Genomic DNA, 26488 nt, shown 5'->3' on the forward strand with positions numbered 1-26488 from the left:
TTATTGGCATTAAAATATCAGGGTCTGGAAAATCAAAGGTTTCATTCTTTGATTCCCCCTCTTCCCACCTTCATAAAGATGCTTGGGCAGTTTTTTGGGACCCTCCACACTGTTGGGGGTGTTCACCCTGAATGTAGCGTGGCTGAGCTCCATTTCTTATATATTGTTGTTGGGCATTGTGTTGGGCATTATCATTTTCCGCGTTTTGAGCACTGTCATTATTTTGATTGGCATTGTGGTTCCTATAGTTATTATTCCTAAAGGTGTTATTATTTCTTTTATCCTGTAGCCTGCTCCTATAGACTATCATTGCATGGCCTCTCTTCCCACAGAAGAGGCATATTAAGGGGTATGTTAGTGATTTATCTGTGGATTCCTGCAAAGGAGCCATGGTCTCTCCCTTAATTTTAAAGTGTTCCTGTATTCTTTTAATTTGTTTCATTAAGTCATTCCCTGACCCATTGAGAGTCTCAGATTGTTTTGCATGACCCTTATAGACATAGGTTGCTATTTTCCTCAGTTCTTCAAGGTCCATAGAGTCCCAGAAGGGACAGCTAGTTTCAAAGTAGTCTTTTACTGCTGAACAAGAATTCCTAATGAATTGTCTGCGTATATGTTTAATGTCCCTTTCTCTGGTCAAATCAAGGTCCATATATGTATTTCCTATTCAATAAGTCTGTCCATAAAGTGGAAGGGGGTCTCATCAAATTCCTGTTTGGACTGTTCAATTTTTTCCCATGTATCAGGTCTATCAGAGCAGTCTCTCATGGCTCTTAATAATGCTTCTCTGGCCAGGACTAGTTTTGTGTGATCTTGTACAACATTTGGGTTCCAGTGTGGATCTACAGTTGGCCAATGGTGAGCTCCTCTGCCACTTTTTTATTAGCTAGAGAGATTACATTATCTTTCTCTCTCTTTGTCAGAAATGTATCTAACAAATTTTCCACATCCAACCAAGAAGGGTCAAAGTTTCTGAATATATTCTCTAATTTTTCTATAACCAATATTGATTCTGCCTCAAATGAGGGAACATTGTGCTTGAATTTTTCTAAATTGTCAGGTTTAAAAGGTGTATAGTGTCTTATAGACACCAAGTTCCCTTCTTTATTAAAGGTGGGTACTTCCCTCAATGGAAATAAACTTCTGTCTAAATTATCTGGTGTTACTGTTTCATGGCTACTTGCTCTGTTTGCAGTGGGGTAGGTAAGAGAAGGGAAAAGGTTAGGATCATTGGGTGTCGGGGCATGAGGGTTGGGGATGGGAGCATGAGCATGGGTGGGGGGAAGGGCAGGGGGAAGGGCTGGGACAGGAACAGGGGGCAGGGCTGAGGGGGCAGGGTAAGAGGCATGGGGTGGGACTAAGGGAGTGGGATCAACAGGGGCAGGGCAGGGAGGATAGGTTAGGGGTGGGACCAGGGTGGCAGGGGCATGAATGGGGGGCGTGCCTGAAGGGACAGGATAGGAGGCATGGGTGGGACTAAAGGGGAGGGAGGGGCAGGTCAGGGAGCGTGAGGCAGGGGTGGGACTGGGACTGGATGGGCATGAGTGGGGGCAGGGATGAGGAGTCAGGATAGGAGGCATGAACAGAGGGAGCGACAAAGGTGGGAGGGGCAGGAATGGCACGGGAAGAGGATGGGTGGTCAGGAGGGGCTGCTATTTGAGCCAAATTGTTTTGGGCAGGGTTGGTCAGGGAATCTGATAATGATGGGGAATGGAGTGATAAATCACTCCTATTGCAGGATGTTCTTAACTCCCTTTCAATGTTTTGCAGGAAAGTTTTTCTCTCTTCTCATTTTTCCTCCATAATTTCATCCTATTCCGCCAATCTTTTATTAATAAAAGTATTTTGTTCCTTAATTTGTTGATCAATAAAAGCATTTTGTTCCTTAATTTGTTTAGTAATAGAAGGAACAAGGGAGTGTTCTCTCTTAGAGGAGATTAGGTATATTATTACAACTACAACAAGTACAATCCCAAGGAAGAGGAATGCAAGGGTCATGAAGAGGCTTATAGTGTCTGAGAAAAAAACATTTTTTAGGAACACCTACTAGGAATCCTATGGACTTGGGTATTGAACTTATAAGCCAATTTTGAAGCAAGTCATGCACTAGTTGAAGCCACATTTTTCCTTCTCTCTTTTTAAAAATTTTTTTAAAAATTTATTTATTTTATTTTTATTATTTTTTTTTGTCAATTACTAAGTAGTCTGTAATTTTTTTTTTTGTCAGTAGGTGGCTCCCTTTTCAGTCTACTGCTAAGGGCCTATTCTGTTGTAAATTCTCCTTATTAAGCTTCTGGGAGGGGTCACAAAAGCCTTATGCCCAGAGGCAGAGGCCTTATGAAAAAAAGCTGATTAGGAGTGAATAGGCTGTAAACAAAGGGTAGAGCTAAAACTCTTTCTTTTACAAAGTGTGTATATGGGAGGGTCCCAGCAATCTTCTTTAGTCCTCAGGTTAAAACTGCTAGGACCATGTGCTATCTTCCTTGAGCAAAGCCCACTTAAATTTTTAAGACTAGAAAGGACAGGAAAAGAGGAAAATTGGTTTTAAGTTGGCTCCCTAGCTGTATTCACCTGTTTTTTGTTGCTGGTTAAGAGCTCCATTCTCCAGAGTTTCCTCACTACTAATCAGTGGATTAGATAAGCCTGGCCTGGCTCTCAATCCACTGAGCCACCCCCTTAAAGTAAAGGGAGGAGGAAATGAAAAAAACCCTGCTGAACCCAATTTAATTTAAGGAGAAAAAAGAAGAGAGAAAACGTGTTTTATACTCACCTGTATTGGCAGCTGTGTCTTTAAGCCAAGTTAGCTGGTAAAAGGACTGACTGAGTGAGGAGGAAGTGGGGTGAAAAGGCAAGAAATTTCAGGAAATTTATTGAGGTTCAATAAACCTCAATGTCTGCCAATTGTTGTAGTGAAAATTTCACCTTAGAAGATTGTTATAATATTAAAACTGTGGCCGCCAAGGAATTTACTTATGAAATTCCTAAATGACACACTCAAGTCAGAATGGAATTTATGGTCGTTTAAACACAATGGGAGTCAGAGAAGGGAGAGGGAGAGAAGGAGAGAGGAAAAAAGGGAAAGGGGTTACTCAGCCTCTGACCAAGGCAGAGGGAGATTAGGCCCAAAGGGCCAAGGTAGAAAAGAATCAGTCCTTGACGCACGTGACCAATCTGAAGGGAATCTGTCTGTGGATCTCCTCCCTGTTCAAGCTTCTAGCACAAACTGGCATCTAGCCCTGTCCACAGGAAGCAAGTGATTTCCACAGGCTCCTTTCTCTGTCACTTCTTGTGCCTCACAAGTGCCAATGGTGGCTCAAGCTTGGCTTAGAACAGCCCAGGTGGGCAGTTAGTTATTTCTGATTTGTCGCTGACTAGCACATGCCTGTGTAGTGTGGGTGCGCACAATTTTTTTGGTGCTAGAACAAGCAAGATGGAGATTTTTAAAATTCACAACAGGTAGAATAAGTGGTGGTCACACAAAGGGAAACTGATGGGAAGATTAGGAAAAGAGTCTTCCAGAATCGACAGGTATATCTGGGTTGTGATCAAAATCCTGGAAGAAAAACTCATGGTAAGATTATCATCAAGCATTGAAATTCTTTTTGTTACTATTACATATATGTTCATTCAGGATTCACTTAGTGTGTGTTATCACAGCTAGATTCAACCCCATCTAGGAACTGTCAGGCCTTGTCATGGAAACTATAACTCTCACTTTCTGTCTTTTCATTTAAAGCTGGAATCGACCTGATGTAATATCTGGAAATATCGAGTGACTGCAGTGAATTAGTTTGGTGAGAGGGGAAGTATCACTCCAGGAATCCTTTAGCCCTCAATTGAGACAATCAGACAGCACTTTTGACTTCTCAAACCCCCGGGAAACTGCTAATACCACAGAGATTGAAATAGGGAAGCAGGTGGCCAAACTTATTTTGTCACTTGAGTTTTTCACTCTGGAAGGAGGACGCAGGTGAAGAGTTGCAGGCCAGGACGGTCCCCAGATGCTCTCACTGTCAGACTCTGGTCAACATGATTTTTGACTAACACTCCAGAGGCATAAAGATGAGGCCATTTTTACTCCTGATCCATAGGGAACACGGTGAAAAATATCCAGAAGGCAAAAATGTCTCATAAATATACCCAATTCGGCTATCTTTTTCCTTTATCTTCAACAGAAGCCTGTGTCATGTCTCCTATTAGGATTTCCCAGATATGAGGAACTGTTCAAAATAGAACAGTTTAAAAGGTTAGTAGAAAATCACAATCTTTAGAAACAGAGAATGTGTCTGTAGATTCATGACAAAAGAAACCCAATCCTATTAGATTTCTACTTTTCTTTAATACTTCATAGATTTTGAAGTTTGGCCATGGGTTTGAGGAAACCGGGGCTATTTTTTTCTAGATTATTTGTGATCCTGATTTTTCAGTTTTCTTTTTCTAAATATCAAATGAGGGAGCATCTTTGTCACTTAAGAAGAGATTTCAGCCTCACGTATACAAAGGAAGGAGACATCGTTATAGGGGCCTTCCTGTCCTTATTTATGAACCCTGAATTACAGACTGACAAGAAGTCTTTCAAATACCCTCCAATGTGGATACCTGTAGAAATAGAGTAAGTTGTTTTTCTGTGTTATTTTTCTCATTGCTGAAATGTCATCATTCACATTCCTGACTGACTGGTCTTGTGGGCAGAATTGTGTTTTACCTGGCCTCACAGCTTTGGGTAAAGAAAAGATTTGGCTTTGAATGGTAGGAGGAAAATGGTAGTCAGGAAGATGGTAAAATCATAGACTTTTCCAATGTAAATTTTTGTGGAGCAAACAGACAGACTGAAAGTATATATGCATACTATGTGGCAACACAGATAATGAGGTTGGAAGATACTCATGAAGGGAAATGATTTAGGAGACATATCAGGGAAGGAAAACACCTAATATTGTGATTCAAGTGGCACAATTAGGTTCCCCAAGAATACCCTTATTTGAGAAAAGGCTACAAGTCTCAAACATGGAAAGACAGACTTCTTTTCAGAAACATATTGGTGAGGAAGTTTTTGAAATCAATTTCTTATCCTCTGATTTGATAAGTTTTCCAGGGGCAGTCTCTGAATCTGATGTAACAAATTGGAAGAAGGGTCTATAATTGACTTACTAAGTCACCAGGAAAGAGGATTAACTCAGAAATCTACAATCACTCTAAAGTTTTATCCAACCAAAAGCTTCATGTCTTACCTGTCTGAAAGAGATTTAGCAGTAGAAATTTACAAAATATTTATCTTTCCCTACAAGCTTTTATGTGGTTTGGACAACTTGGTGAAAGTAATTTCTTATTGGAGTTTTAGCATTATAATATGATAGCAAAATATGAATAAAATACCAAACAATGTTAAGTTTTAAATGTCCAAAAGGGCCATATATTTAGATGCCTGAATAATTTGTCAATTAAGAACATGGCAAAGTTAGCTCTATTTGACATTATTGTCTGTGTCAATAATTCCCCTTTTGAATAATATTGCTCTTTTGGAACCTTTAGAGATTAAGTGTGTAAATGCCCTCACTTCTTCTCATTAAACCCATTCTTTTTACTCTGATTTCTCTATTTTTCTTTCGTACTCTTTTTCAAACTTCTGATTTTTCTTTAGTTTTAAGAGAGAATATAGTGATTTAATCTGATTTTAGAATTACCAATAAATGGTTAGCACAATGTCCTCCAAGGAAATGGCATTGCATTCTTTTCTAGGATATATCCAACCTGAGATGTGTGAAATGTATGATATTTCTTATTCCTCTCACATGTATTACCTAGTCAGCAGGTGGAGTTTTGCTAAGCAATGGGCATGGAAAATCTCTCACAACTATTTCCCTTACTCTCATTTAATACTTTTTCCTTTACATATGACAAGATATTATGGCTCTTCATAGTCTTCTGTCGAGGTTTTACTGCTTTCTAGTCCTTTCATGAGTTGATAATTGTCTTCTTTTTTGCCAGAATTCCTTCATCTTGTCTTTATTATGAACATAAAGCTCTGAGGATAGAGAAAGTATTTTAACAATCTCATTAGGTTTTGTTATGACTAAAGTATTTCTTCAAACTAATAGCTTTCAGAATTCTCTTTTTAAACATCTTCAAAGTTAGTTACTGACAATTCTTCTGAATATAATGGGAAGGCCCCAGTCTTTTCAATCAATACGTCCCCCAAATGCAATAACTCAAATTCCATCTTTTTTAAGGGCTTGGTGAAGTACAAGACTGAAATCCATTCTATTTTCAGAAGAAACAGAGCTAGAAAGTTTTAATAAAAGAATAAATGTAAATGTAGGTCAAAAGCAGTCTTGGAAGATGGGTGATGGCAAAGGAATCAAATAAGGAGATACTTAGTTGTGTTATATGAAGTCTTTACTTTGCTTCTAAAATCAATATCAAAATAAAACAACTGACATGGCTACAATAAAAAAAATATTGGATGAATTTAGTGAAAAATGAAATGATTGGAAAAAAAAGAATTTTCTTATACTACAAAGAATATGAGGGTCTCTCAGTATAAAATTCTAGTCAGACAACTATTGGTGAATTGTGTTATATTCAGCATTATAGAAAATTTGACAGAAAGCTGAAGAGGATTTGGAAAACTAGGGGAAATGTGTAAATGTTATCAGGTTCCAATTATGGTTGATTTGGACAACTCACTTCATTTTTTTATTCTCTGGAATCATGTCAATAAATATGAGAGCTGCTTTAAATTTGCCAACAGAGAAATTTAGGGATTTTAGAAGGAATGACCTCCTAATGGTTTAAGAGATGTAAATATTGAAGTAATTCCTTTTAGATATTGTTGGGTCTTGAACCTTAAGGGAAAGCAGAAGACCTGGTGTATCTTGGAAAGATTTGTTTTTGGTAGGATTGGTTGGGTCTTCAGAAAGCTACTGTAAAGTTTTTGATGATTTGAGTGTTTGTGCTAATATTATTCCTTGGCTTGAGGTACAAAGGAACATTAATGGCTAATTATGGCCAACAGTACCAAATTTTAATTCATCTATTGCTGTTTTAGAGCTTTTCAGATTCTGACTCAAAACTACTTTTCCTGTGAAGGCTTATTGCCTGACACTCCTTTTCAAGTTATTGACTTTGAGTCTAAACTGATTTTCTCGCTTTCTTTTATCCATGAAATCAAGGCTCCTTAAAGATATTTTAACACAGGCTGTTACCTATGTCTGAAAGATGCTCTCATGGTTACTCTGTCTGTTAAAATTCATTTTCTTCCTTTAAAGCTGATCATGTGTACTACTTACAATAAGGATTTTACTTTGAGTCTTCAAGTTATTTTAACTAAATGCCTGCAATTTCTTTGTAAACTTTGTTGTGTATATACTTTGTATATACTTTATTGCATGTGCATATATATGTATATATAAGTATATAAGCTATTTCCTATGAATCGAATATATAGAAAAATATGAATTAGAATTTTAATTATATATTTAAATTTCTAGATCCAAAACTGGTGTTGGGCACAGAAAATACATTTTACAAATAAATATGTAAATAATACATGACAGAAAAAATCAGGGGAAGGGACAAATGGCTACTCTTTTCTACTGTGGAATTTATCTGATAGCATGACTTCTCAAACAGCAACAATCACTTATTTAATTATTGTGAAACAGCTACCCCAGAATATTATTAGCAACTATTGCTTCTCCTCCTACTCAGGTGTAATAAAAAAAAATAGAGAATATCACAAACAGTTGCAGACCGATTTCACTACAAAATTTCAAGTGTACTTCTATATACTGCTAGGGGTGATTTCTTTTCTTTTTTCCACAAAGCTATTCTAAATCTTATGCTAGACTTGACAAACTTCCAATATCTCACTTTTCTCCTAAACTTTAGCTGTGATCATTGCCTTACTATATGCTGAAAACAAAATCTTGAGGTTTATTTCCTAATCCTCCCACTCCATTCCAAATATAATATTATCACAGTTGTCTATCCTTTATTCATCCATTACAGTGTCTCAAGAAGAGGTGTATACACTCACTTGCACACTCATAATTTCAAACAATGTCTACATTTTCCACTTACATCTTTTTTCCTTCACTCAATGACAGCCCTATAAGGATCAGTCATGGTTTCTATATAGTCTTCGAAATATTCAGCTAATGGTCCCTATTTAATCCATTATGATATTTTGCCATTCCTGTGCCTGCCAAGTTGTGCCTAATTCTTACTTTTTCCTCGTCACATCAGATACATGCTCAAACATTACCAACATTTTCTCACTGTCCAATTTGCTGTGGATGAGATCAACAAGGACCCCCATTTGCTGCCCAACATATCTCTGGGATACCAGTTGCTCAATAACTTCCATGAAAGTCGATTGGCTGTGGAGAACTCCTTGATGTGGTTGTCAGGGAAGGGGCCAACGATCCCTAACTATAGCTGTGACGGGCAGCGCAAATCAATGGTTGTCATTGGCGGGATGTCATCTACACTGTCCATGGCCATGGCCACTTTGTTAGGACTATATAAAGTCCCACAGGTAAGTGAGGCAATACTATTGCCCATTTTCACCCCATACACTCTATGAGTTTATAATACACAACTCTTTATATAATCTGTACTGTCACCAAGGAGCCAATTCACATTCATCAAGAAGCCCTAGGCACAGATTTGAAATAAGAAATAGAAAAAGTAGAAAAAAATGTCCCTTCCATGAAAGAACCCACTCTGTTCTTTAATTGAGGTGATGCTATTTTGAATTATTCATTTTGAGTGATGATTTTGAATTGAATAAATATCTTCCCAAGACATAGTCCTATCCTCTCATTTCACCTTTTTATTTGGGAGAAAAATTCTGAAGAATTTGGAGAGGTTATTTTTTTCCAGTTTCACAACAGATATTTGCCAAGGTAAGGACTATGCTTCTATATATTGTGAAATTAATTTGTACTTTATCCTACATATATGAAGCATTTGTCCATCCCTTATGCTCTGTTTTAATGATTTTTATCTAATTCTGTGTTTACAGTGATTTTAAAATTTCAGCTGAAAATTTCTTCCCTTCTTTAATCTGGGCCTGGTTTGTTAAATATGTGATGTACTCTTTAGACACAAACTTTTTTATCTCTTCAAGTAAATTTATTTCTGGGGACTAAATATCAAGTGCCTGATAGTAGTAGTAGTAGTAGTTGTCTCTCGGTGACCAAGAATGACTATTGTCTTTGTGCATTTTCATCTATGGTGTACCCTCATATGGCTTTGGAGTCCAAAGGCTGAGGCGCAGAGTTTGTAGCACATGGGGCCTGGGATACCAGTTGTTACAGGCGGTGTGGTTGTGGCCTGGTGTCGGTGTTCACGTGCACCGGCAAGACGTCGATGTCGCTCATCTTCAAAGGTGGTGGCGGCATGGTTAATGTGGGTTCGCCAGTTGCTTCTGTCAGAGGCAGAGAGTTCTAGTTGCTTTGGTGTCATGCCAGTCCACTTCAAGTTGGACTTTAGCTGATCCTTGAATCTTTTCTTTGGTCGGACTTGTTTCCTGAGTCCAGCTGATAGTTCACCATAGAATACCTGTCTTGGTATTCGCTGTGGGTCCATGCGGATGACGTGTCCAGACCATCGTAGCTGGGTTTTTAGGACCAGGACTTCGATGCTGGTGGAGTTGGCTCTGTCGAGGACTTCCTGGTTGGTGATTCGGTCCTGCCATTGGATCCTCATGATTGACCGGAGGGAGCATTGGTGCAATTGCTCCAGCTGCTTCATGTGCTTCTGGTACAGTGTCCATATCTTGCAACTGTATAAGACCAAGTTGAGGACCACTGCATTGTACACTTTGAGCTTCTTTGCAGTGCTCACGCCTCTGTGTTGGAGGACTTTGGAGAGCAGCCGCCCAAGTGCCTGGCTGGCCTTTAGGATCCTGGCATTAATCTCGTGGTCTAGGGACCCGTCGTTGGCGATGGTGCTGCCCAGGTACTTGAAAGTGTTGACGATAGAAAGCTGTGTGTCTTTTATTGTAATGGATGGCTGGTTCGTTGGCCTCCCTGGTGCAGGTTGGAACAGCACCTCTGTTTTGCTGAGGCTGATAGTCAGGCCAAACAGTTTTGTTGTGGTAGAGAACCTGTCCACAATGGTTTGAAGATGATTTTCTTGGTGGGCCATGAGAGCATAGTCATCTGTGAAGAGAGCTTCTAGGATGAGTCTCTCTGTTGTCTTTGTTTTTGCAGTCAGGTGGCGAAGGTTGAATAGTGAGCCATCCAGTCAGTATTTGATATAGGTGCCCAGATTTAGATCCATCACAGCATGTTGTAATACTTGGGTGAAGGATAGGTTGAATAGTACCAGAGCAAGGACACAGCCTGGTTTCATGCCATTGGAGATGTTGAAGCAATCGGAAGTCTCTCCACCAGGTAGGACTTCCCCTGTCATGTCAACATAAAAAAGCAGGATCAGTTTGACAAATTTTGCTGGGCAACCGAGCTTGCTAAAGATCACACACAATGCGTCCCTGTTCAGTGTGTCGAACGCCTTCATCAGTTCTTTGAAGACAATGTTGAGACTCAGGTTCTGCTCAAGGCATTTTTCCTGCATTTGCCTCACTGTGAAGACCATGTCGATGGTGCTACAATCTGGTCGGAAGTCACATTCTCATTCAGGCAGGTTGTGCTCTGAAACAGATGACAGGAGTCTGTGGAGTATAACATAGACGAAGATCTTTCCAGCAGTGGAGAGTAGTGAGATGCCTCTGCAGTTGTCACAGGCTGCTCGTGCACCTTTGTACTTGTATAGGGCTACGATGGAGGTATCTCTGAGTTCTGAGGGCATTTCTTCCTCTTCCCATATGCTGGTCAGTACTATCTGGAATGCCTGAAGAGCCTTTCCCTTTAAGGCCCTGTACACCTCGGTTGGGATCCCGTCTTTAAGGGGTTCCTTCCCTGTACTCATTTGTTTAATGGCTTTTTGGACTTACTCTATTGAAGGAGGGATGTCAAGTTGTTCAATGGTGTGGTTTTGGGGGATCTGGTCAAGGGCTCTTTGGTCGACTGAAGATGGTCAGTTGAAAAGCTGACAGAAGTGTTCTTTCCACCTGTTGCTGATGCCTTTTTCATCTTTTATGAGAGTGTCACCGTCAGAGAATAGCAAGGGAGTGGTAGTGGGTTTTAATGGCCCATAGATAGTCTTGAGGGCACTGAAAAACTGTTTGTAGTTTTTCGTATCAGCAAAGCGCTGGATTTCTTTTGCCTTTTTTCCCCACCATTGGTCTTGCGTCTTCCTGATCTCACACTGCGCCATGGCTTGGAGAGACTTGAATCTGTCCTTTTTAGGATCAGAGTTTGCGTTATTTTGCCACTCCATAAAGGCATTGTTCTTTTTGTTCATTAGGTCTTCAATAGCAGTGTTGTTCTCATTGAACCAGTCCTGGTGGTTGCGTTGTTTGGGGCCTAGGATTGTCTTTGAGGTTTCCTTCACTCCATCTTTAAACTGGTTCCATTTCTTGGTTGGGCTTCTAGTGAGTGGTCACTTGGCAGACAGCTTGTCGTCCAGGCAGGATTGGAATGTTTGCAAATAAAATGGATCTCTAAGACAACTCACATTGTAAAATGCGCGAACTGTCAGGGCATGGATGGCGAGGTGCAATGCGCATTTGAAGAGTCACTCTAACCAATCGGTGGTCTGTCCAGCATTCAGCTCCTCTCATGACTCTGGTGATCTGTACATCCCTGATGTCTCGCCGGAGTACAATGATGTAGTCAATGAGATGCCACTGTTTTGATCGTGAGTGCATCCATGTTGTTTTATATTTGTTCACCACTCTGAACACAGTGTTTGTGATGGTGAATTCAAATACTGAGCATTTGCTGAATAGCAGCAGGCCATTGTTGTTCATTTTGCCCAAGCCGTGTTTGCCGAGCACTCCTTTCCATCTTTCATGGTCCTGGCCAACGCGGGCGTTGAAGTCTCCCAGAATTATCAGCTTGTCATTTGTGGGCACTGCGTGCAAGACAGCACTCAGGTCAGAGTAGAACTGCTCGATGGTCTCCTCTGTGCTGGTCAGTGTAGGGGCATATGCGCTGATGATTGTGGCATACAGGTCTTTGCTGAGAGGCAAAAGGAACTTCATGAGCCTCTCGCTGATGCCCACAGGCAAGTCTGGCAGCTGTTTGAACAAACTGGTTTTGATAGCCAGGTCAACACTGTGGATTCTTCATTTGTGGCTCTACCTTTCCAGAAGAAGGTATATCAAGTGGTGGGTTCTCTGAGTGATCCCTCTTGTGGTAAGCGTGCTTTGCTTAATGCTGCGATGTCGATGTTATATCGGGCCAATTCTTTACCAATTAGAGCTGTTCTTCTCTCAGGTCTTGGGGTATTCTCTCTATCAAGTAATGTTCTGATGTTCCATGCTCCTAGTAGGGGTTTCTTTGTATTATGTTTTCTTTGATTTTGATTGCTTAAAGGGATGACCTGCCAGCCAGGCTGTGCTGACTGTGTGTTTGTAGGGAAGGCAATGTTTGGGACACCTTTTCTAGTCCCCTCCCTTGATTAGGGTGAGCAGGGCTGTCCTAGAGAGGGCTGCTCAGTTGCCCAGGATGCTGCCCAACGTCTCTGCTCACTTATAGGTCCAAGTGGCCACTGGTCCATGGGCCGCCTATGTGCAGGATCGTGACTACAACTGCCAGTGGTCATCTCCATCTGTTGTGTCGTCACTCCCCCAATGCTGCAGGTCTTGAAGTGGGTGGACGGGATTAGGATAGATGAGTGTGCAGATAGATACTTGTACGTGAGGGAGATTCAAGTGGAAAAGTTGATGCACAGAGACAGTCCCACTCTCTCAGCGTTGGAAGCCTGGGTCCAGTGGCATGAAAATTTGTTCCACCTGGAGACTTCCTCAGCTGCATTGGATGGCCATGTTGTCTTTTGTGCTCCAACATGCCCTAAGCACTCCACAATGCTTTGCTGCATCGCCATCTCAGCCGTTGAATCTTCTTACTGGTTTCTTCCGCCTGTTCCGCCGAAGCAGTCTTCACATGCTGGGTGAGCAAAGCCCTGGTTCACCAGGGGTCAACGATGACCCAACGGCTACCCTCACAAGGTTTGGCCAGCCTGTCGAAGCCTTTGCCCGGGGTGTGGCCGCTGCAGCATGATAGCAGCTACTGGGAGCCACAAGTGAGAGCTGGGAGGGCACGACAAGCCCTCCATACCATAGATACTACCCCTCTCTGAACACCCCATAATCCCCCGGTTAAGTGCAAAGGCTAGTCTCCATTTATTTGCTTGTCCAAATGCATCCCTCTATTGCCTAGGAAGATGGGTATTTGCATTAGGAAAGAAAGAAATTACATATTTCAGTAAATTCCCTGATGTTTCCCTGCCATAATTTACTTAAAATGGCATTGTTTCTTTACATTATCTTTTGGTAATTTCACAGTTTTCATTCTTCAAAGATCATGGTGATGGTGATCCATCATCCCCTTTTTTTAGCAAGTTCCCATGAGTAGCAATTGTGAATATCAAGATTCCTTTGAAGTTAGGGTCACTCAAATAAATGACTAATTTCCCTTCTAGCAATCAGTATAATTCCATACAATCCACATTGAGTATACAGTGTCATGTGATATCCACAATAAAAAAAAGTCACTAATAAGGAAAATACAATTAATAAAAAATAAAAGTATCCTCTTTATTTTATGTAGTTTTTATTGTTCTGTTGGGTGAGAAATGGGTGCACTAATTATGTTATAGTCATAAATTATTTTTGTACCACCTTTGCTTAATAGCTACTGCATTAGCTGCCTTCATGGCCTTTGGAACAAATTGTTCTTATCATCCCATTTTGATGTAGTAGATTTTCATTCCTAACTGAGTCTGTGGTTTGAGGCTGCACACTTACCCTCCACCAGGTTTAGACTGTCTGCTAATAAAGTTTTACTAGTATGTGGTCACATTGCATGCTAGAGATCCTAGGAGCCACGGGTGAGTGTTGATAGACATAAAATAAGTATTGGGTGTTCAGGGGGAACTAGCAATTCCTATTAAGGGTGAGTCTTATTCAGGGTTGCCCAAATTATTCTTACATACATCTTTTATAAAATTGATTTGGAACTTTTTTGATCCAGTGATTAAAAACTATTCATCTATCAAATTTTCCTTCTTACCTTGACATGAATAAAATGTTTGATACAGAAAGGCTGGAAAAAGGAATGGTTGTTGTATAAGGTTAAAAAGTGATGAGGTCAATTAAGAGGACATATATCTATGTTTCAATATTAAACTCATGAATTCATTCAAGAGACTTAGAGACGATAAAAGAATTTGGAGCAATGAGCAGATGTTTCAAAGAAGCTGATTTTGAAAATGATGAATGTAAGAAAAAAGAGACAAATAAGAAGAGTTGTCTAAAAGTAGAAGAGGGTTTTTAGTGTAAGATAATATTACCTCATTAAAAAGTTTCAAACAGAAATTATTGTTAGAGGAGATACGAGTAAAAGGATATTTTATACAGGAGAGATTAGGAGTTCCTTTCAAAATGTCTCTCTCCTTAATTCTGTCATTTTGTGTTCTGAATCTTGAATCTACCTACAGAATTGCCTTCTATAAAATCTATTCTAGCCAAGATCTATCCAATTATATTAAAGATAATTTATCAATACTTTCAATGTATGAGGCTTTGATATTTGCTTGAGATGAAATTTAAAGAACTCAGAAATTGCTTCTATATCAGCACTTCAGTTATTTCTTCTTTATATTCATGTAGCTCAGCTATGGCTCATTTGATCTTCTCCTGTCTGATGAGGTCCAGTATCCATACATCTATCAGCTGGGAAGCAGGGAATCCACTCTGCACCTGGCAGCAATTCAACTGATGCTACATTTTCATTGGACTTGGGTGGGGCTGGTTATTTCAGATGACCTGACAGGGGAACAATTCTCCAAGCATCTAAAAGAGGAGATGGCCTGGAATGGTTTATGTCTGGCTTTTACAGAACGAGTTTCTGATAAAATTAAACTGGAAGGTGACTATATGAAATTCTTCTATAGGATCCTTGGGCCCTCATCCAATGTGATTTTCATCTATGGAAGTACAGACTCCCTTAAAATTTTTTCTGAAACATTGGTTTACTTTGCATTGTATGGGAAGCTGTTGGTCATCAGTGCTTCCTGGGATTATTCTGCATATTCCAGTGATGAAATGATGAGCAATTTTCATGGTACAATAATATTTTCACAATTCAAGAGGGAGACTCCTGGTTTCACAGATTTCCTAAAAAGTGTGCATCCCCAAGCCAACCCTGAGGACATTTTCCTAAAATCTTTCTGGGAGATAGTTTTTAATTGTATACTTCCAGAAATAAAGAATTTAAATAAAACTCATCGACAATGTGAAGAAAGTTTGACCTTTGCAGATGTACATCCTATTTATTTTGACAAGACCATAATGGAACTGAGTTCTAATATCTACAGTGGAGTTTATTTATTGGCTCATGCTCTCCACCAAATGCTTCAGACTGAGGCAAAAGATCTATCAGAACTTCCAGCACACCCGCTTCTTTCATGGAAGGTAACCATCCTCTTGCCAGTTAGAATATGGCACAGACTACTCATAACACTTGTTTTTGTTTCATCATTTTATTTTAATAAAAAATTTGTATTCCTTTTCCAAAATTATATTATTCATGCTCTCTCCATCTCTTTTTCCCTCCCCATTCCTAGAAATGTGAAACAATTCAATCTTGGTCATATGTGTATTATTACTCAAAACATATTTCCATATTATTCATATTTGGAAGTGAATAACCTTAAAACCCCAAACCTAAACCATATACTAAAATAAGAAAATACATTATTGTATGTTGAAACATCTACCTTTGTATGATATTGCAATGATCTAATACTTCAATATCACAACTTACTCCCTATTTTTGTCTATTTTATTTGATTATATGACAGTCTGTGTAAAAAACATGGTATTATCTTAAATAATTACCATTTACTCCAATTCTTATATAATAATCTTGGGAAAAATATAGATGTTCTTCTTTATACACATTTTTCAGCATATAACTCTATGTAGTAGGAGAATTTCATTAATTCAACTCAAATTTAGGGTATTTATTCTGTGCTAGATCACAATACTACTGTAAAAATTAAATTATAATTTCTAATAATAGAAATACTATATTTTAAGAGATTTATTAATGATAATTAGAAATCAAGGAACAAAGAAGATACAAAATATAGACCATGTGTCCATGGCTGATCAGTCAGTTCAAAGCTCCCCTACCCCACTTATCATGACCAAGCTTAGGACAGGAAGTAAAGAGCTTGGACATTCCACATCCCCATCTAATATCCTTTACCCAAAGGAAGTACATAATGACAGGAAGTCAGTGGGCTCCTGGGAAATGTAGTTTTTTTTAGGGTAATAGATTTTCAAATTATCCCCCTGAGGTCTGAGGAAGACTGATTTCTCCAATAGATCTTGTACCCAATATTGAAATTAAAATAATTTGGGGGAAAAGGAAAAGAGAACAAAATCAAGAATTGCTAAGTGCATTTACAGAAAGGCAGTTAGGGGACAGTCCTCTTTTGCATAAGAGGATACATACAAAACAAATACATTCAAATCCACACAGTTCAAATCACCGTATCCCAAAGTTCTCTCTGGATCTTCTGGTTAAATGTGTGGTCTGTGCAGGCATCTTCATGGTGCCTTCTCTAAAGAGTTCATTTTCCAGATTTGGAGAGGTAACATGTTTCTTAATCTAAAATTATTCTCAAAAAGAATTTTAATTTTGCAATTTAAAATAATACATACCCTCTTGAAGAAGATGTTGAAAAAACTCACTTAGAGATCACTTAGAGGGATCACTTAGAGATGCATGACTGAGTTATGAGGTATATGTTATCAAAAGAAAAAAAGATAAACATCAAAGAAAAACAAATGGAAGAAAAAGTAAATTTTGGGGAGAAAGAACAAATTCAAAATCAGAATCAAAATGCCAAAAATTTATGTACATACAATTTTGAGTAAATAAGAATAAATTCATCAAAGGCCCTTATGTTAGGATCCAATTAAAGTAATTTCTAGCCCACAAATCTGTAGGACAAACTGCAGTACTAATTTACTTACCCATTTGCAGCCAAGTCTAGAGGAAGTTGCCACACTATGAAAGACAGAATAGAGACTAGATTATAAGAGTCAGGTAGGAGCCACATTTGAGATACTTTGTAGAATGTAGGAAAAGGAAGACCTACCCCGATATATGTCAAAACAGCCACAACCTCGTACCCCAAACAAGTTCAAGTCTTCTTGTCTTCCCTCAAAATTACATCAATCCCATTGGGATTGGTTGGAATCTTTGACCTTGTGCTCAATTGACACTATGCAGTTTAATTTTGTGCTTCTTAACATTGTGCAATGACTCGTTTTGTATTCAATTGTCTTGCAATCAGACAGGAAAATTAAGAAAAGTTCCATAAATATTTTTTAATAAATAACAGTTTTGTATACACTAATGCTTTGTGGTATACATTCATATTATAGAAAATATATTTTAAACTTATATAACTACAAATTCAAAAAAAAGTTAAAGAAAAATCTTCTCAATACTGTTGACATGTGCTTCAAATAGTAAAAGTAGAGAAAATTAAACTGAAATAATGTATTGCATAAGCAAGAAAAAAATAATAAAAGTGTTTTAAAATTCAAAAATATATACCTTTCAATCATTTACACACTGTGTCAGGTAAGGAAATGTAGACTACAAAGGTTTCTCACCCAAAATATGAGATGCATTTCCTTTTTAACTTAACCACTGTGTGAGTACAAATGATTTTCAGAATAAAACAGTAATACAGTAGATAATACACATTCAAAGAAGTGTCAAAATCCATAAAATTCAAAATAGCCCAGTTAATTACAATGGCAAATAAACCCACTATCATATTTCATATAAATTGCTGTATAACAACAACAAAAAAAACCCTATAAACTGATAGATATTTGTTACAATTTTTATAGATGTAGGAAATATTTCAACCTTGGGAAATATATTTTTAAACAAAGTAACACTTATTTGAGTCTAGAACATCACCAAGAAATCTACATTTTTTGGGTGAAGTAAACTAACTAGATGAGGTTTTTCAGGAGCTCTCTTTTTGGCTTCCTCATTCATATAAACACTTTGGTAGGAACATTTCTTTGTTTCTGTAACTTAATTACAGTATTCTTTAAAACATAAGTATAAAAATGTTCATCCATTCAGAAACCAGTAGTTAATTAAAATTATTTCTTAAGGCCCCTTAAAATCACAATTACATTCTTAGCTTATTAAATTCTCTAAAGGTTGTTAGCCAGGTTTAGTCCATCCAATATCTATATGACAATTAATAATTGAAAAATGGGGGAAAAACTATTTATGGGCTTTTACAATATTTTGTTCAGTAGCCCTAGGGGAAAGGCAACAGAATATATCTAATATTAAGACACAGTAGAATAAAATGATTCAGTTTAACAAAATAGTATCAAATACATTAATATATGAACTTAAAACAAAATTAAATCTTAAAACAAAATATTCAGCAAAATACAATAAAATACAGAGAATTTTATAAAACATTGGAGTCTGATGAGGCCTTAAAAATTTCACCTCTAGTCACTTTAAAGTTCCTTTTTTTATCCCTTGAGATTCCTTTTATCAGTACTAGGAGAACATGGGTTTTAGGAATCTCAAACTGGACAGTCCCAAATGGCAAAGAGTTGCAGGAAGATAAATTACTCCCCTGAATCTCAGCTAAGATAATTAAAAGGATCACTGCACTCATGAATGATAGAAGCTTTTTGAAATAGGAAATGCACTGCTCTTTCATAAAATACACCATGCTTATAATCAACTTTCTGTTTGGAAGAGTCTCTTCCTTCGCATCACCCCACCCTCCCTAGGTACCCTGCCATGTGGAGGTATAAAGATTAAAATTTAAGGAATATGGGGAGACTGAGGCAGGTAGAAATTAGTTTCTCTCTGCAAGGAGTATTATAATATTTAGAGGTTTCTTGAAGATTAAGGATTAAAGAAAATACAGGATAAGAAACACGTGTCCAGGCCATAGAGTGGCCTAGACACAACCTCACCTACATTATGAAAAAAGCCATGCCTGCCCAAAACGGAAGTCCAAGAGCCCTCTCAAAAGCCTTTAAATCAGCTTAAGTACCTTCTCAATCTCGGCCCACCTGAGAATTCTCGTGAGATTACAAAGCATTTTGGGGAAGTGGAGCAAAGGCTTGTGGGGATTGTAGTCCAGGGTTCAAATCTCAATTTTACATTGGCTAATTGTTGCCTAAGGAAAGAACACCCTATTTTTCTACCATCTGTCTGGACACCTAGGTTCTTGGTGGCAACAATCAGCAACAGCAGTAGGGGGTCAGGATCTGTTCAGAAGGGGAATTTTATGAGCAGAGCCACTGGGGAACTGGGACTCAGGGCCAGATGAGTGATTGGGGTCAGGGACTGGAGTAAGCACTATCAGCAATGCCAGAGTCAGCAGCAAGGAACAAGGAATGAAGGAGAAAGGAGTAATGAAGGACTCAGGCAGATGGGCAAGAGTAGCATTTTATCTCTTCTTCACCAAGAGCCCCCAGGCTAAAAATAGCCAGGTAGGTAGAGTGAGCAAGCAATTGGGCAAAAAATTAGGGAAACAAATCACAGCAGCTCTCAAGAGAGTTGGAGTTTGTGGAGGTTGGTGGGAGGGGCAAAAATCCTTGGCAGGAGAAACGTGACTTAAAAAAATTACATAGGATATCTTTTTAAAAAAGAGATTTTCTTGTCCCATTTGTTTAACTGTAAAATTTTAATTATAATATCTAATAATAGAAATAGTATATTTTAAGAGATTTGTTAATGGTCATTAGAAATCAAGGAATAAAGAAGATACAAAATAAAGACTATGTGCCCATTACTGATCAGCCAGTTTACCACCAAGCTCAGGACAGGAAGTAAAGAGCTGGGACCTTCCCTGTCCCCACCTAATATCCCATATCTACAGCAAGTATGTAATTAGAGGAAGTCAATGCACTCCTGGGAAATAGAGTTGTTTTTTAGGGTAACAGATTTTCAAGTATATACTACCAATACCATGATGCTTATATACAGTTTCTCATGCTGACCAAAATATTTGGTATTTGCACATGCATAATTATACACACAGTTGCATGAATGATTCATTTATTTCTTAACAGGTAGAGAACCCATTAGTGAAAATTGTATTCTATGTCTTGTTCCTACATGCTAGAGTAACTGGTTGCTTTGGTGGACATGTTGGGAACCTGGAGATGTATGGAATCATCTTAACCTGGGAGAATTCATAAAATAAGCTCATATATCTGGGTACAGAAAGTCTAGACTTTGCATGAGCATATTTCAAATACAATTAGACAGAATATTTGCTATGAACTAAAATTCTATGGGATCAGTCACCACAGAACTGACTGGAAGTTCAAAGAATTTTATTCATTGGTCATTAAGAGAAATTTGAGTCAGAAAAACATGACTTTCTTATATAGACTAATGATGATGTTTGTTACAAGATCATGAGAAAGAAGTTTAGCCAGGTAACAGATGACCCAGAAACAAAAATGAAGCTCCTGTCCTTTGTGTACTGACTTCACTACCTCCCATCCCTTAAGTGACCAGTGTATTGATTTAGAATCTTGGACCTTAGAGACTACATTTCCCACAATACCCTTTTCCTTTTCCTGTTTGTGTGTTTCCATACATGGGGAGAATTCTAAGTTCCAGTTTCTACCCACCAGTCTCTCAGATCCATGGTGGAGGGAGGAGCAGCTCTTGGTTTTTGCCAGCCTTAATTCCTTATACTTCAAGATCAATATCTAATAAATATTATGAAGTAGAATGCCTTAAGTACTGGATATTAATTTTAATTTTTATATTTTCTGGCAGATGATGAAGAGATTTTAGAACTTGTTTTTATTTTTTCCTTAAAAGGAAAGCTGGCAGCCTGGCTGTTTAAAGTCTGCAGCCTGGTTACAGCCCAGCATCCCAGCAGTTTGAAATCTGCTACTGGTTTACAACCAAAGCTGCTTTTCTACTGGGAGTTTTCAAATCTTCTCTTGCTGCCCAACTGCAGCTCAGTCCCATAGTTCTGCTTCTACCTTCTGAGCCTATGGAAGCTGCAAGTATGTTTACAAACCCCAAAGGACCGTCAGGCTCTTACTGGACCAGCTGCCTTAATTTAGGGGACTTGGAGGAGAAGCAGCTCCCTCCCATGGCCTGAAAAGCAGCCCCATCAGCCTGATTGACCAATCCTGTCTGCAGCTTGGCCAAACCCCGGCTAAGAGCCAGGCCCACCCTCCCCTGCTGCCTCAAACTACTACCTCAGCCAGGGCACTCCAGGCCCCTCTGATGCTGCTACTACATCCTGCAGCTGCTAAAGCCTGGTCACACCTGGCTTGTTTTCCCCTTCCTGAGCCCCAAAGCTGCTGTTGGGATTTTTGTTTTAGCCACAGCTAGTTCTAGCCTGGCCCCTACCATGGAGTTGCTGCTGCTTTTGCTGCTTCTGCTGCTGCTTTTGCCGCTTCTGCTGCCCTGATCCATTCCAGCTGGTGAATATAAGCTTCTCTTTCCCCAGCCAGTGTGGAAGGGAAGCCCCTTTCACCACTGAACAGCTGATTGTCCCCTAGGCTCCATCAAGCTCTTTCCCTTGGCTGGGAGGGTTCTAGCCCTCTTTTTAACCAACCCAGTTAATTCCTACCCCTCCCAGAATTACCAAATTTGCCTTACTTCTATCTCTCAGTCGCTACCAAATTTGTAGTCATATCTTCCATTTTGGTTTCTGGGAGTCCCAAACCACATCCCTTATCCTGAAAACCACCCCTAACCACTTCCCTAACTGCTCCCAGTTGTTGTGCTGCCTCTTGGCTACTATTGGTCAATATTGAGTACTTATTTTTTTCTTCTCTCTACTCTTCCTTTTTTCCTCTTCTCTTTTATTTTTTCCCCTTTTTCTGTTTCGCTAAAGTGGTTGTCTGCTTCCACTAGATGGCAGCAATTAATAAATAATTCATTTATTTTTTCCCTTTATAAAAAAAAATTAAAATCCAATAAAATCACCATGAAATAAAATGAAATAAGCTAAGTACCTTCACTTTCTACCCCACCCCATATACTAAAAATAATTAAATAATAAATCAATATATCTTTATATATATATATATATATATATATATATATATATATAGTATTTTTTCTCCTTTTTTGATCAAAATTCCAATTAGAAGCATGTAAAATTCCAAATTCCCTCTTCCTCATTGTACTCCTACCACATTGTATTTTTCTGATCTTCATTCTCAAGACAAAAGATGCCTCTATATGAGAGATTAATGCCGAAATGCAGGTCAACAGGAAAATTCAATCAAAAAATATCACTTAAATGATGAAATGAAAATACTGATCCCACCCAAGACAAGTCTAATTTTTGGGAGCCTGCTTCTGAAGCACAAATAAAGGATGATCCTTTCTCTCCTGAAATGGAGATGAGACACCCCTTCATATACATCAGGTGCAGACCCCTCTCTTTAATACTCTGTAACATCTCATGCTCTGCAACTGCTGGTTGATCTTACCTCCTCTTATATTCTTCTAGCACCCTATCCTCTCCTACCCTTTCTCCCACCCCACAACTGGCCCCAACTCCAAAGAAATCTCATTCTACTACCATACCTGTTCCTAACCTGTTGCCTCAGCATCACCACAGTCAGTTTCTAAGGAATCATAGACATCAGATGACTATTACGAAACCTCTTTCCCATTAAGGGAAGTGCCCAAAATAGAAAGCAATGTGGATGTGGTGATCCTAAGAAATCATATTCCTTTTACACCCCCAAGCAATTAGAGAAATGACACATAATGTATCTTCATTTGAATATGAAACTTTGGTCATGACCAAGAAGATGACTGACATTTTTCATCAATATGACCCATCCTATAAGGATGTTGGGAATTTGCTTAATGCTTTTCTAATGGAATGTGAGAAAAATGAAATCATCTCTTATATTAACATGGTCCAGGGGCATAATGTACACACTGGCCAGCTCAGGATCCTGCACGGGATTATAAAAGTACTATGGACCAGTTTCAATTACATCATTGTAGAGATACCATTATAACAGCTATGGTAGAATGTTCTGAATATATGGAAGCATGGTTAAAATTAGAAAGGCCTAGACAATCAGATCATGTGAAATCCTCACAACTCATGGATAAGGTCATTGATCTGGGGGGTCAATATCTAGTCCTTGATAATTCTAAAGACAAAGATATTGAGCAAATAAAGAGATATATTGTCAACAACTCTTCAAGGTCTTCAAGGTCCAAGATTATTTTAAGATGCCTTGCCAAGAAGGCCTCAAATGGACTTTGAAGAGTTGAGAAACACTGCTCCTTATGTCTTTAAAGGCCAAAAGGAAAAACAGAGAGAGGCTAATAATATCATAGAAACCCTGTGAAAATAAATAAAAATTTTGGAGGATAAAAATTGCAAATAAAACAAAAGGCATGATGCTGAACTAATGGCACTAGCCCCTCACCAAGAACCTAAATATCAGTCCCTTACCTGCCAATTCCTTCATAAGAAGGGTCACATAATAATGAACTGTAGGGATTTTTTCTGGGTGATGATGAACTATACCCATCGGAGAAATTCTTATAGAAATAATTACAGGAATGATAATTATAATAGTGATTTCAGGAATCATAATTTTAGTACTGATAATCATCCTAGGGACATAAATCAGTCACCTGACAACTCATACCAAATGACCTCTCAGCAGTATATTTTGAGAGGAGTTCATCCCTGAACCACAGAGGGAGCTACTATCCTTCAGGACTCAGTCCAAGCTACTAACGAAAGATTATGAAGGTGTACCGGGGTGGGAGTTGGGGTTTGGGGAACAAGGATAGGTGGCTACAAACTTTTATTTTCCAGACCCTGACGTCTTACTGAACATTGTCCCTATCCTGCCTATCCCCATACTAATGAGCACCATGTAACATTAAAGGTTGGTAATGCCTATTATGATTGCCTTTGGACATTGACATTGGAGTTTCCCGGTCTGTATTGAATAGTACACCTGATTCTTACTGCAGATCCATTGACTCAGTTAATGTCAGGGGGGTATCAGGGACACCCCTAAATGTTCCCAAGATTTCCCTTAGAATAGTGTCTATAGGAACCCTTAGTATGGAACACTGCCTCCTCTTCATGCCTGGCTCTCCTATAAATTGGCTGGGGAGAGAACCTTTGTGCAATCTTAGGGCCACAATAACTTGCTCTCCAGATGGCTCTATTACACGGGAACTGCCTGAGGAATCCTTAACTTTACTCCCTGTAATTCTTTCACATACTCATGAAATGAAGGAAACTCCTGTTTTTGAGATCCCAGATGATATACTTGAGTATCTCTGGGACACACCATCTTCTAATGTTGGCCTACATAAATCGGCTGTCCCTGTCCAAATTTAAACAAAATCTATCCTACCTCTTTCCATTCCTCAGTACACTCTTTTGAAGGAGGCAATTGATAACATTAAGCCAGTAATAAATTATCTAATTGACCATGGCATCATAATTCATGGTGAATCTGAGTACAATACACCCATTCTGCCTGTTAAAAAGTCAAAACTGGGGCCCGATGGCAAGCATCCCTATAAATTTCTCTAGGATTTGAGAGCTATGAACAAATTATAAAGAGACACCCTGTAGTTTCCAACATAAATACTATTATTTCTTCTGTTCCTACCATAGCTACATATTTTAAAATATTAGACTTTTGCTCAACTTTCTTCTCTATACCCATACATGAGAATTCCAGGCATATATCTTTGCATTCACCTTGAATGGCTTCCAGTGGATCTGAACTCATCTTACCCAAAGGTTTGTGGACAGCCCTGCTTTGTTTACACAATTCTTAACTGCTGATACAGATGCCATAAAATTTAAATACAGTCTTTTAATTCAGTATATGGATGATTTACTCTTGGCCTCATAAAATGCTGAAGCATGGAAAGTGGAGAGTAAACACCCCCACTTAGAGCTACATAGGGGAGGCCACAAGGTCTCCAAGGAAAAAGTTCAGTGGTATCTCCCCAAGGTACAATACTTAGGCTTTGTTTTATCTGCTAGGTCCCATTTAATGTCTCCCAAACATATTGAAAATATCGAAAAGTTAAGTCCTCCGACCACTAAAAACCAATTGATAGCTATTCTTGGAGCAACAGGATTTGGTTGGCAGTGGATCCCTTGCTATGGAGAAATCACTAAGCCCCTTGTAGCACTTATAAAAAAAAAAGCTGTTCTGTGTGTCCCTGCCATAGGCATACCAAATTATGATAAACCATTTACCTTGTAGTTCCAATAACAAAAGGCATAACTTTAGGTGTTCTAACTGAAATTTTGGTTCCTGCTCAATGCCTAGTAGCCTATTATTCATCCCATACCTCGATGACTATGTCTAATCCAAGGCCAAATGGACCACAAAGAACTTGACTTGCAAAGTGCCAAATGAGTACAAAAAGGCTAAAGAAACCAAATCAATCCTATGGGGATTGATGATATTTTGCACAAAAAGCACAATGACTTGACCATATGTGAGAATCGAGTTTGTGGCTGTTTAATATGTGTAAATTGAAGGACTTCCTTGTACCACACGTTATATCAAGAATATAAAATCAATTTCTCTGGCTCCATTATCCCCCCAAAAAATGAAGAAAAGTGTTGAATCAGGAAATTCTATTTCCCATTTGGCTTGAGATCTAGTCTCTTTTTCTATTTTCTCTCATGATGTGACAACTTACTGTAGTCCAGACTGCTAAACTGGGTTAGTGACTAATTATGGTTCCACACTTATGGGAAATGGAACCCTACAAGAACCTGTTGTGAGGTGTGATATTTTTTTCCATTTTCTTCTTTTTTTCCCTTCTTCCCAGGATTATTTTTCTAGTTTTCTTTTTATATGTTTTTTTTTTATCTGTCTCAGAAGTAATTTTTTTATTTTAATTTCATACATTACTTGATGTTTATTGATACTTTATTCATATGCCTTATAACTCGACCATGTATCCATTGTAATTCCTACATGAATCCTATATCCTCCTCAGGGGGGATGTATTTTTTTTTTCCTCAGAGGGTACTATGTTATTATTGTAAACTTTGACTTGAATTAGAGACAAAGTTATAATAAAAGACTACCTCCCAGAATCTAGAAGGCATTGTGAAGATGCCTGCAGATACCACACTCTATACCAGAAGATCCAGAGTGAACTTTGAGATACTGTGATTTTGAACTTTGAGGGGGTAGAATGCTTTTATTTTTGAATGTATAATCTCATACCAAAGAGTACTGCCCACTAAATAGCTTTTTGTTAATGAACTTATTATTGGTTTTATTCCTTTTCCCTTTTATTTCCCTCTTATCCCAAATAAT

At 38.5% G+C, this 26488-nt stretch overlaps 1 protein-coding gene across 2 annotated transcripts in view; it reads left to right on the forward strand.

Annotated features, from left to right (window-relative positions):
• Nucleotides 1-4367: 4367 nt before the first annotated feature.
• The window catches only part of VN2R623 (vomeronasal 2 receptor 623), a 37417-nt gene continuing 15296 nt past the window's right edge, over nt 4368-26488 (forward strand). The window contains exons 1-3 of one of the 2 annotated variants that reach the window (XM_016422765.2): nt 4368-4612; nt 8248-8539; nt 14747-15550. In XM_016422765.2, coding sequence (XP_016278251.2) covers nt 4368-4612; nt 8248-8539; nt 14747-15550 — 1341 coding nt within the window. 2 annotated transcript variants of the gene reach the window in all.

The sequence above is a fragment of the Monodelphis domestica genome, chromosome 6 (assembly GCF_027887165.1).
Source record: "Monodelphis domestica isolate mMonDom1 chromosome 6, mMonDom1.pri, whole genome shotgun sequence".
NCBI classification, from domain to species: domain Eukaryota; kingdom Metazoa; phylum Chordata; class Mammalia; order Didelphimorphia; family Didelphidae; genus Monodelphis; species Monodelphis domestica.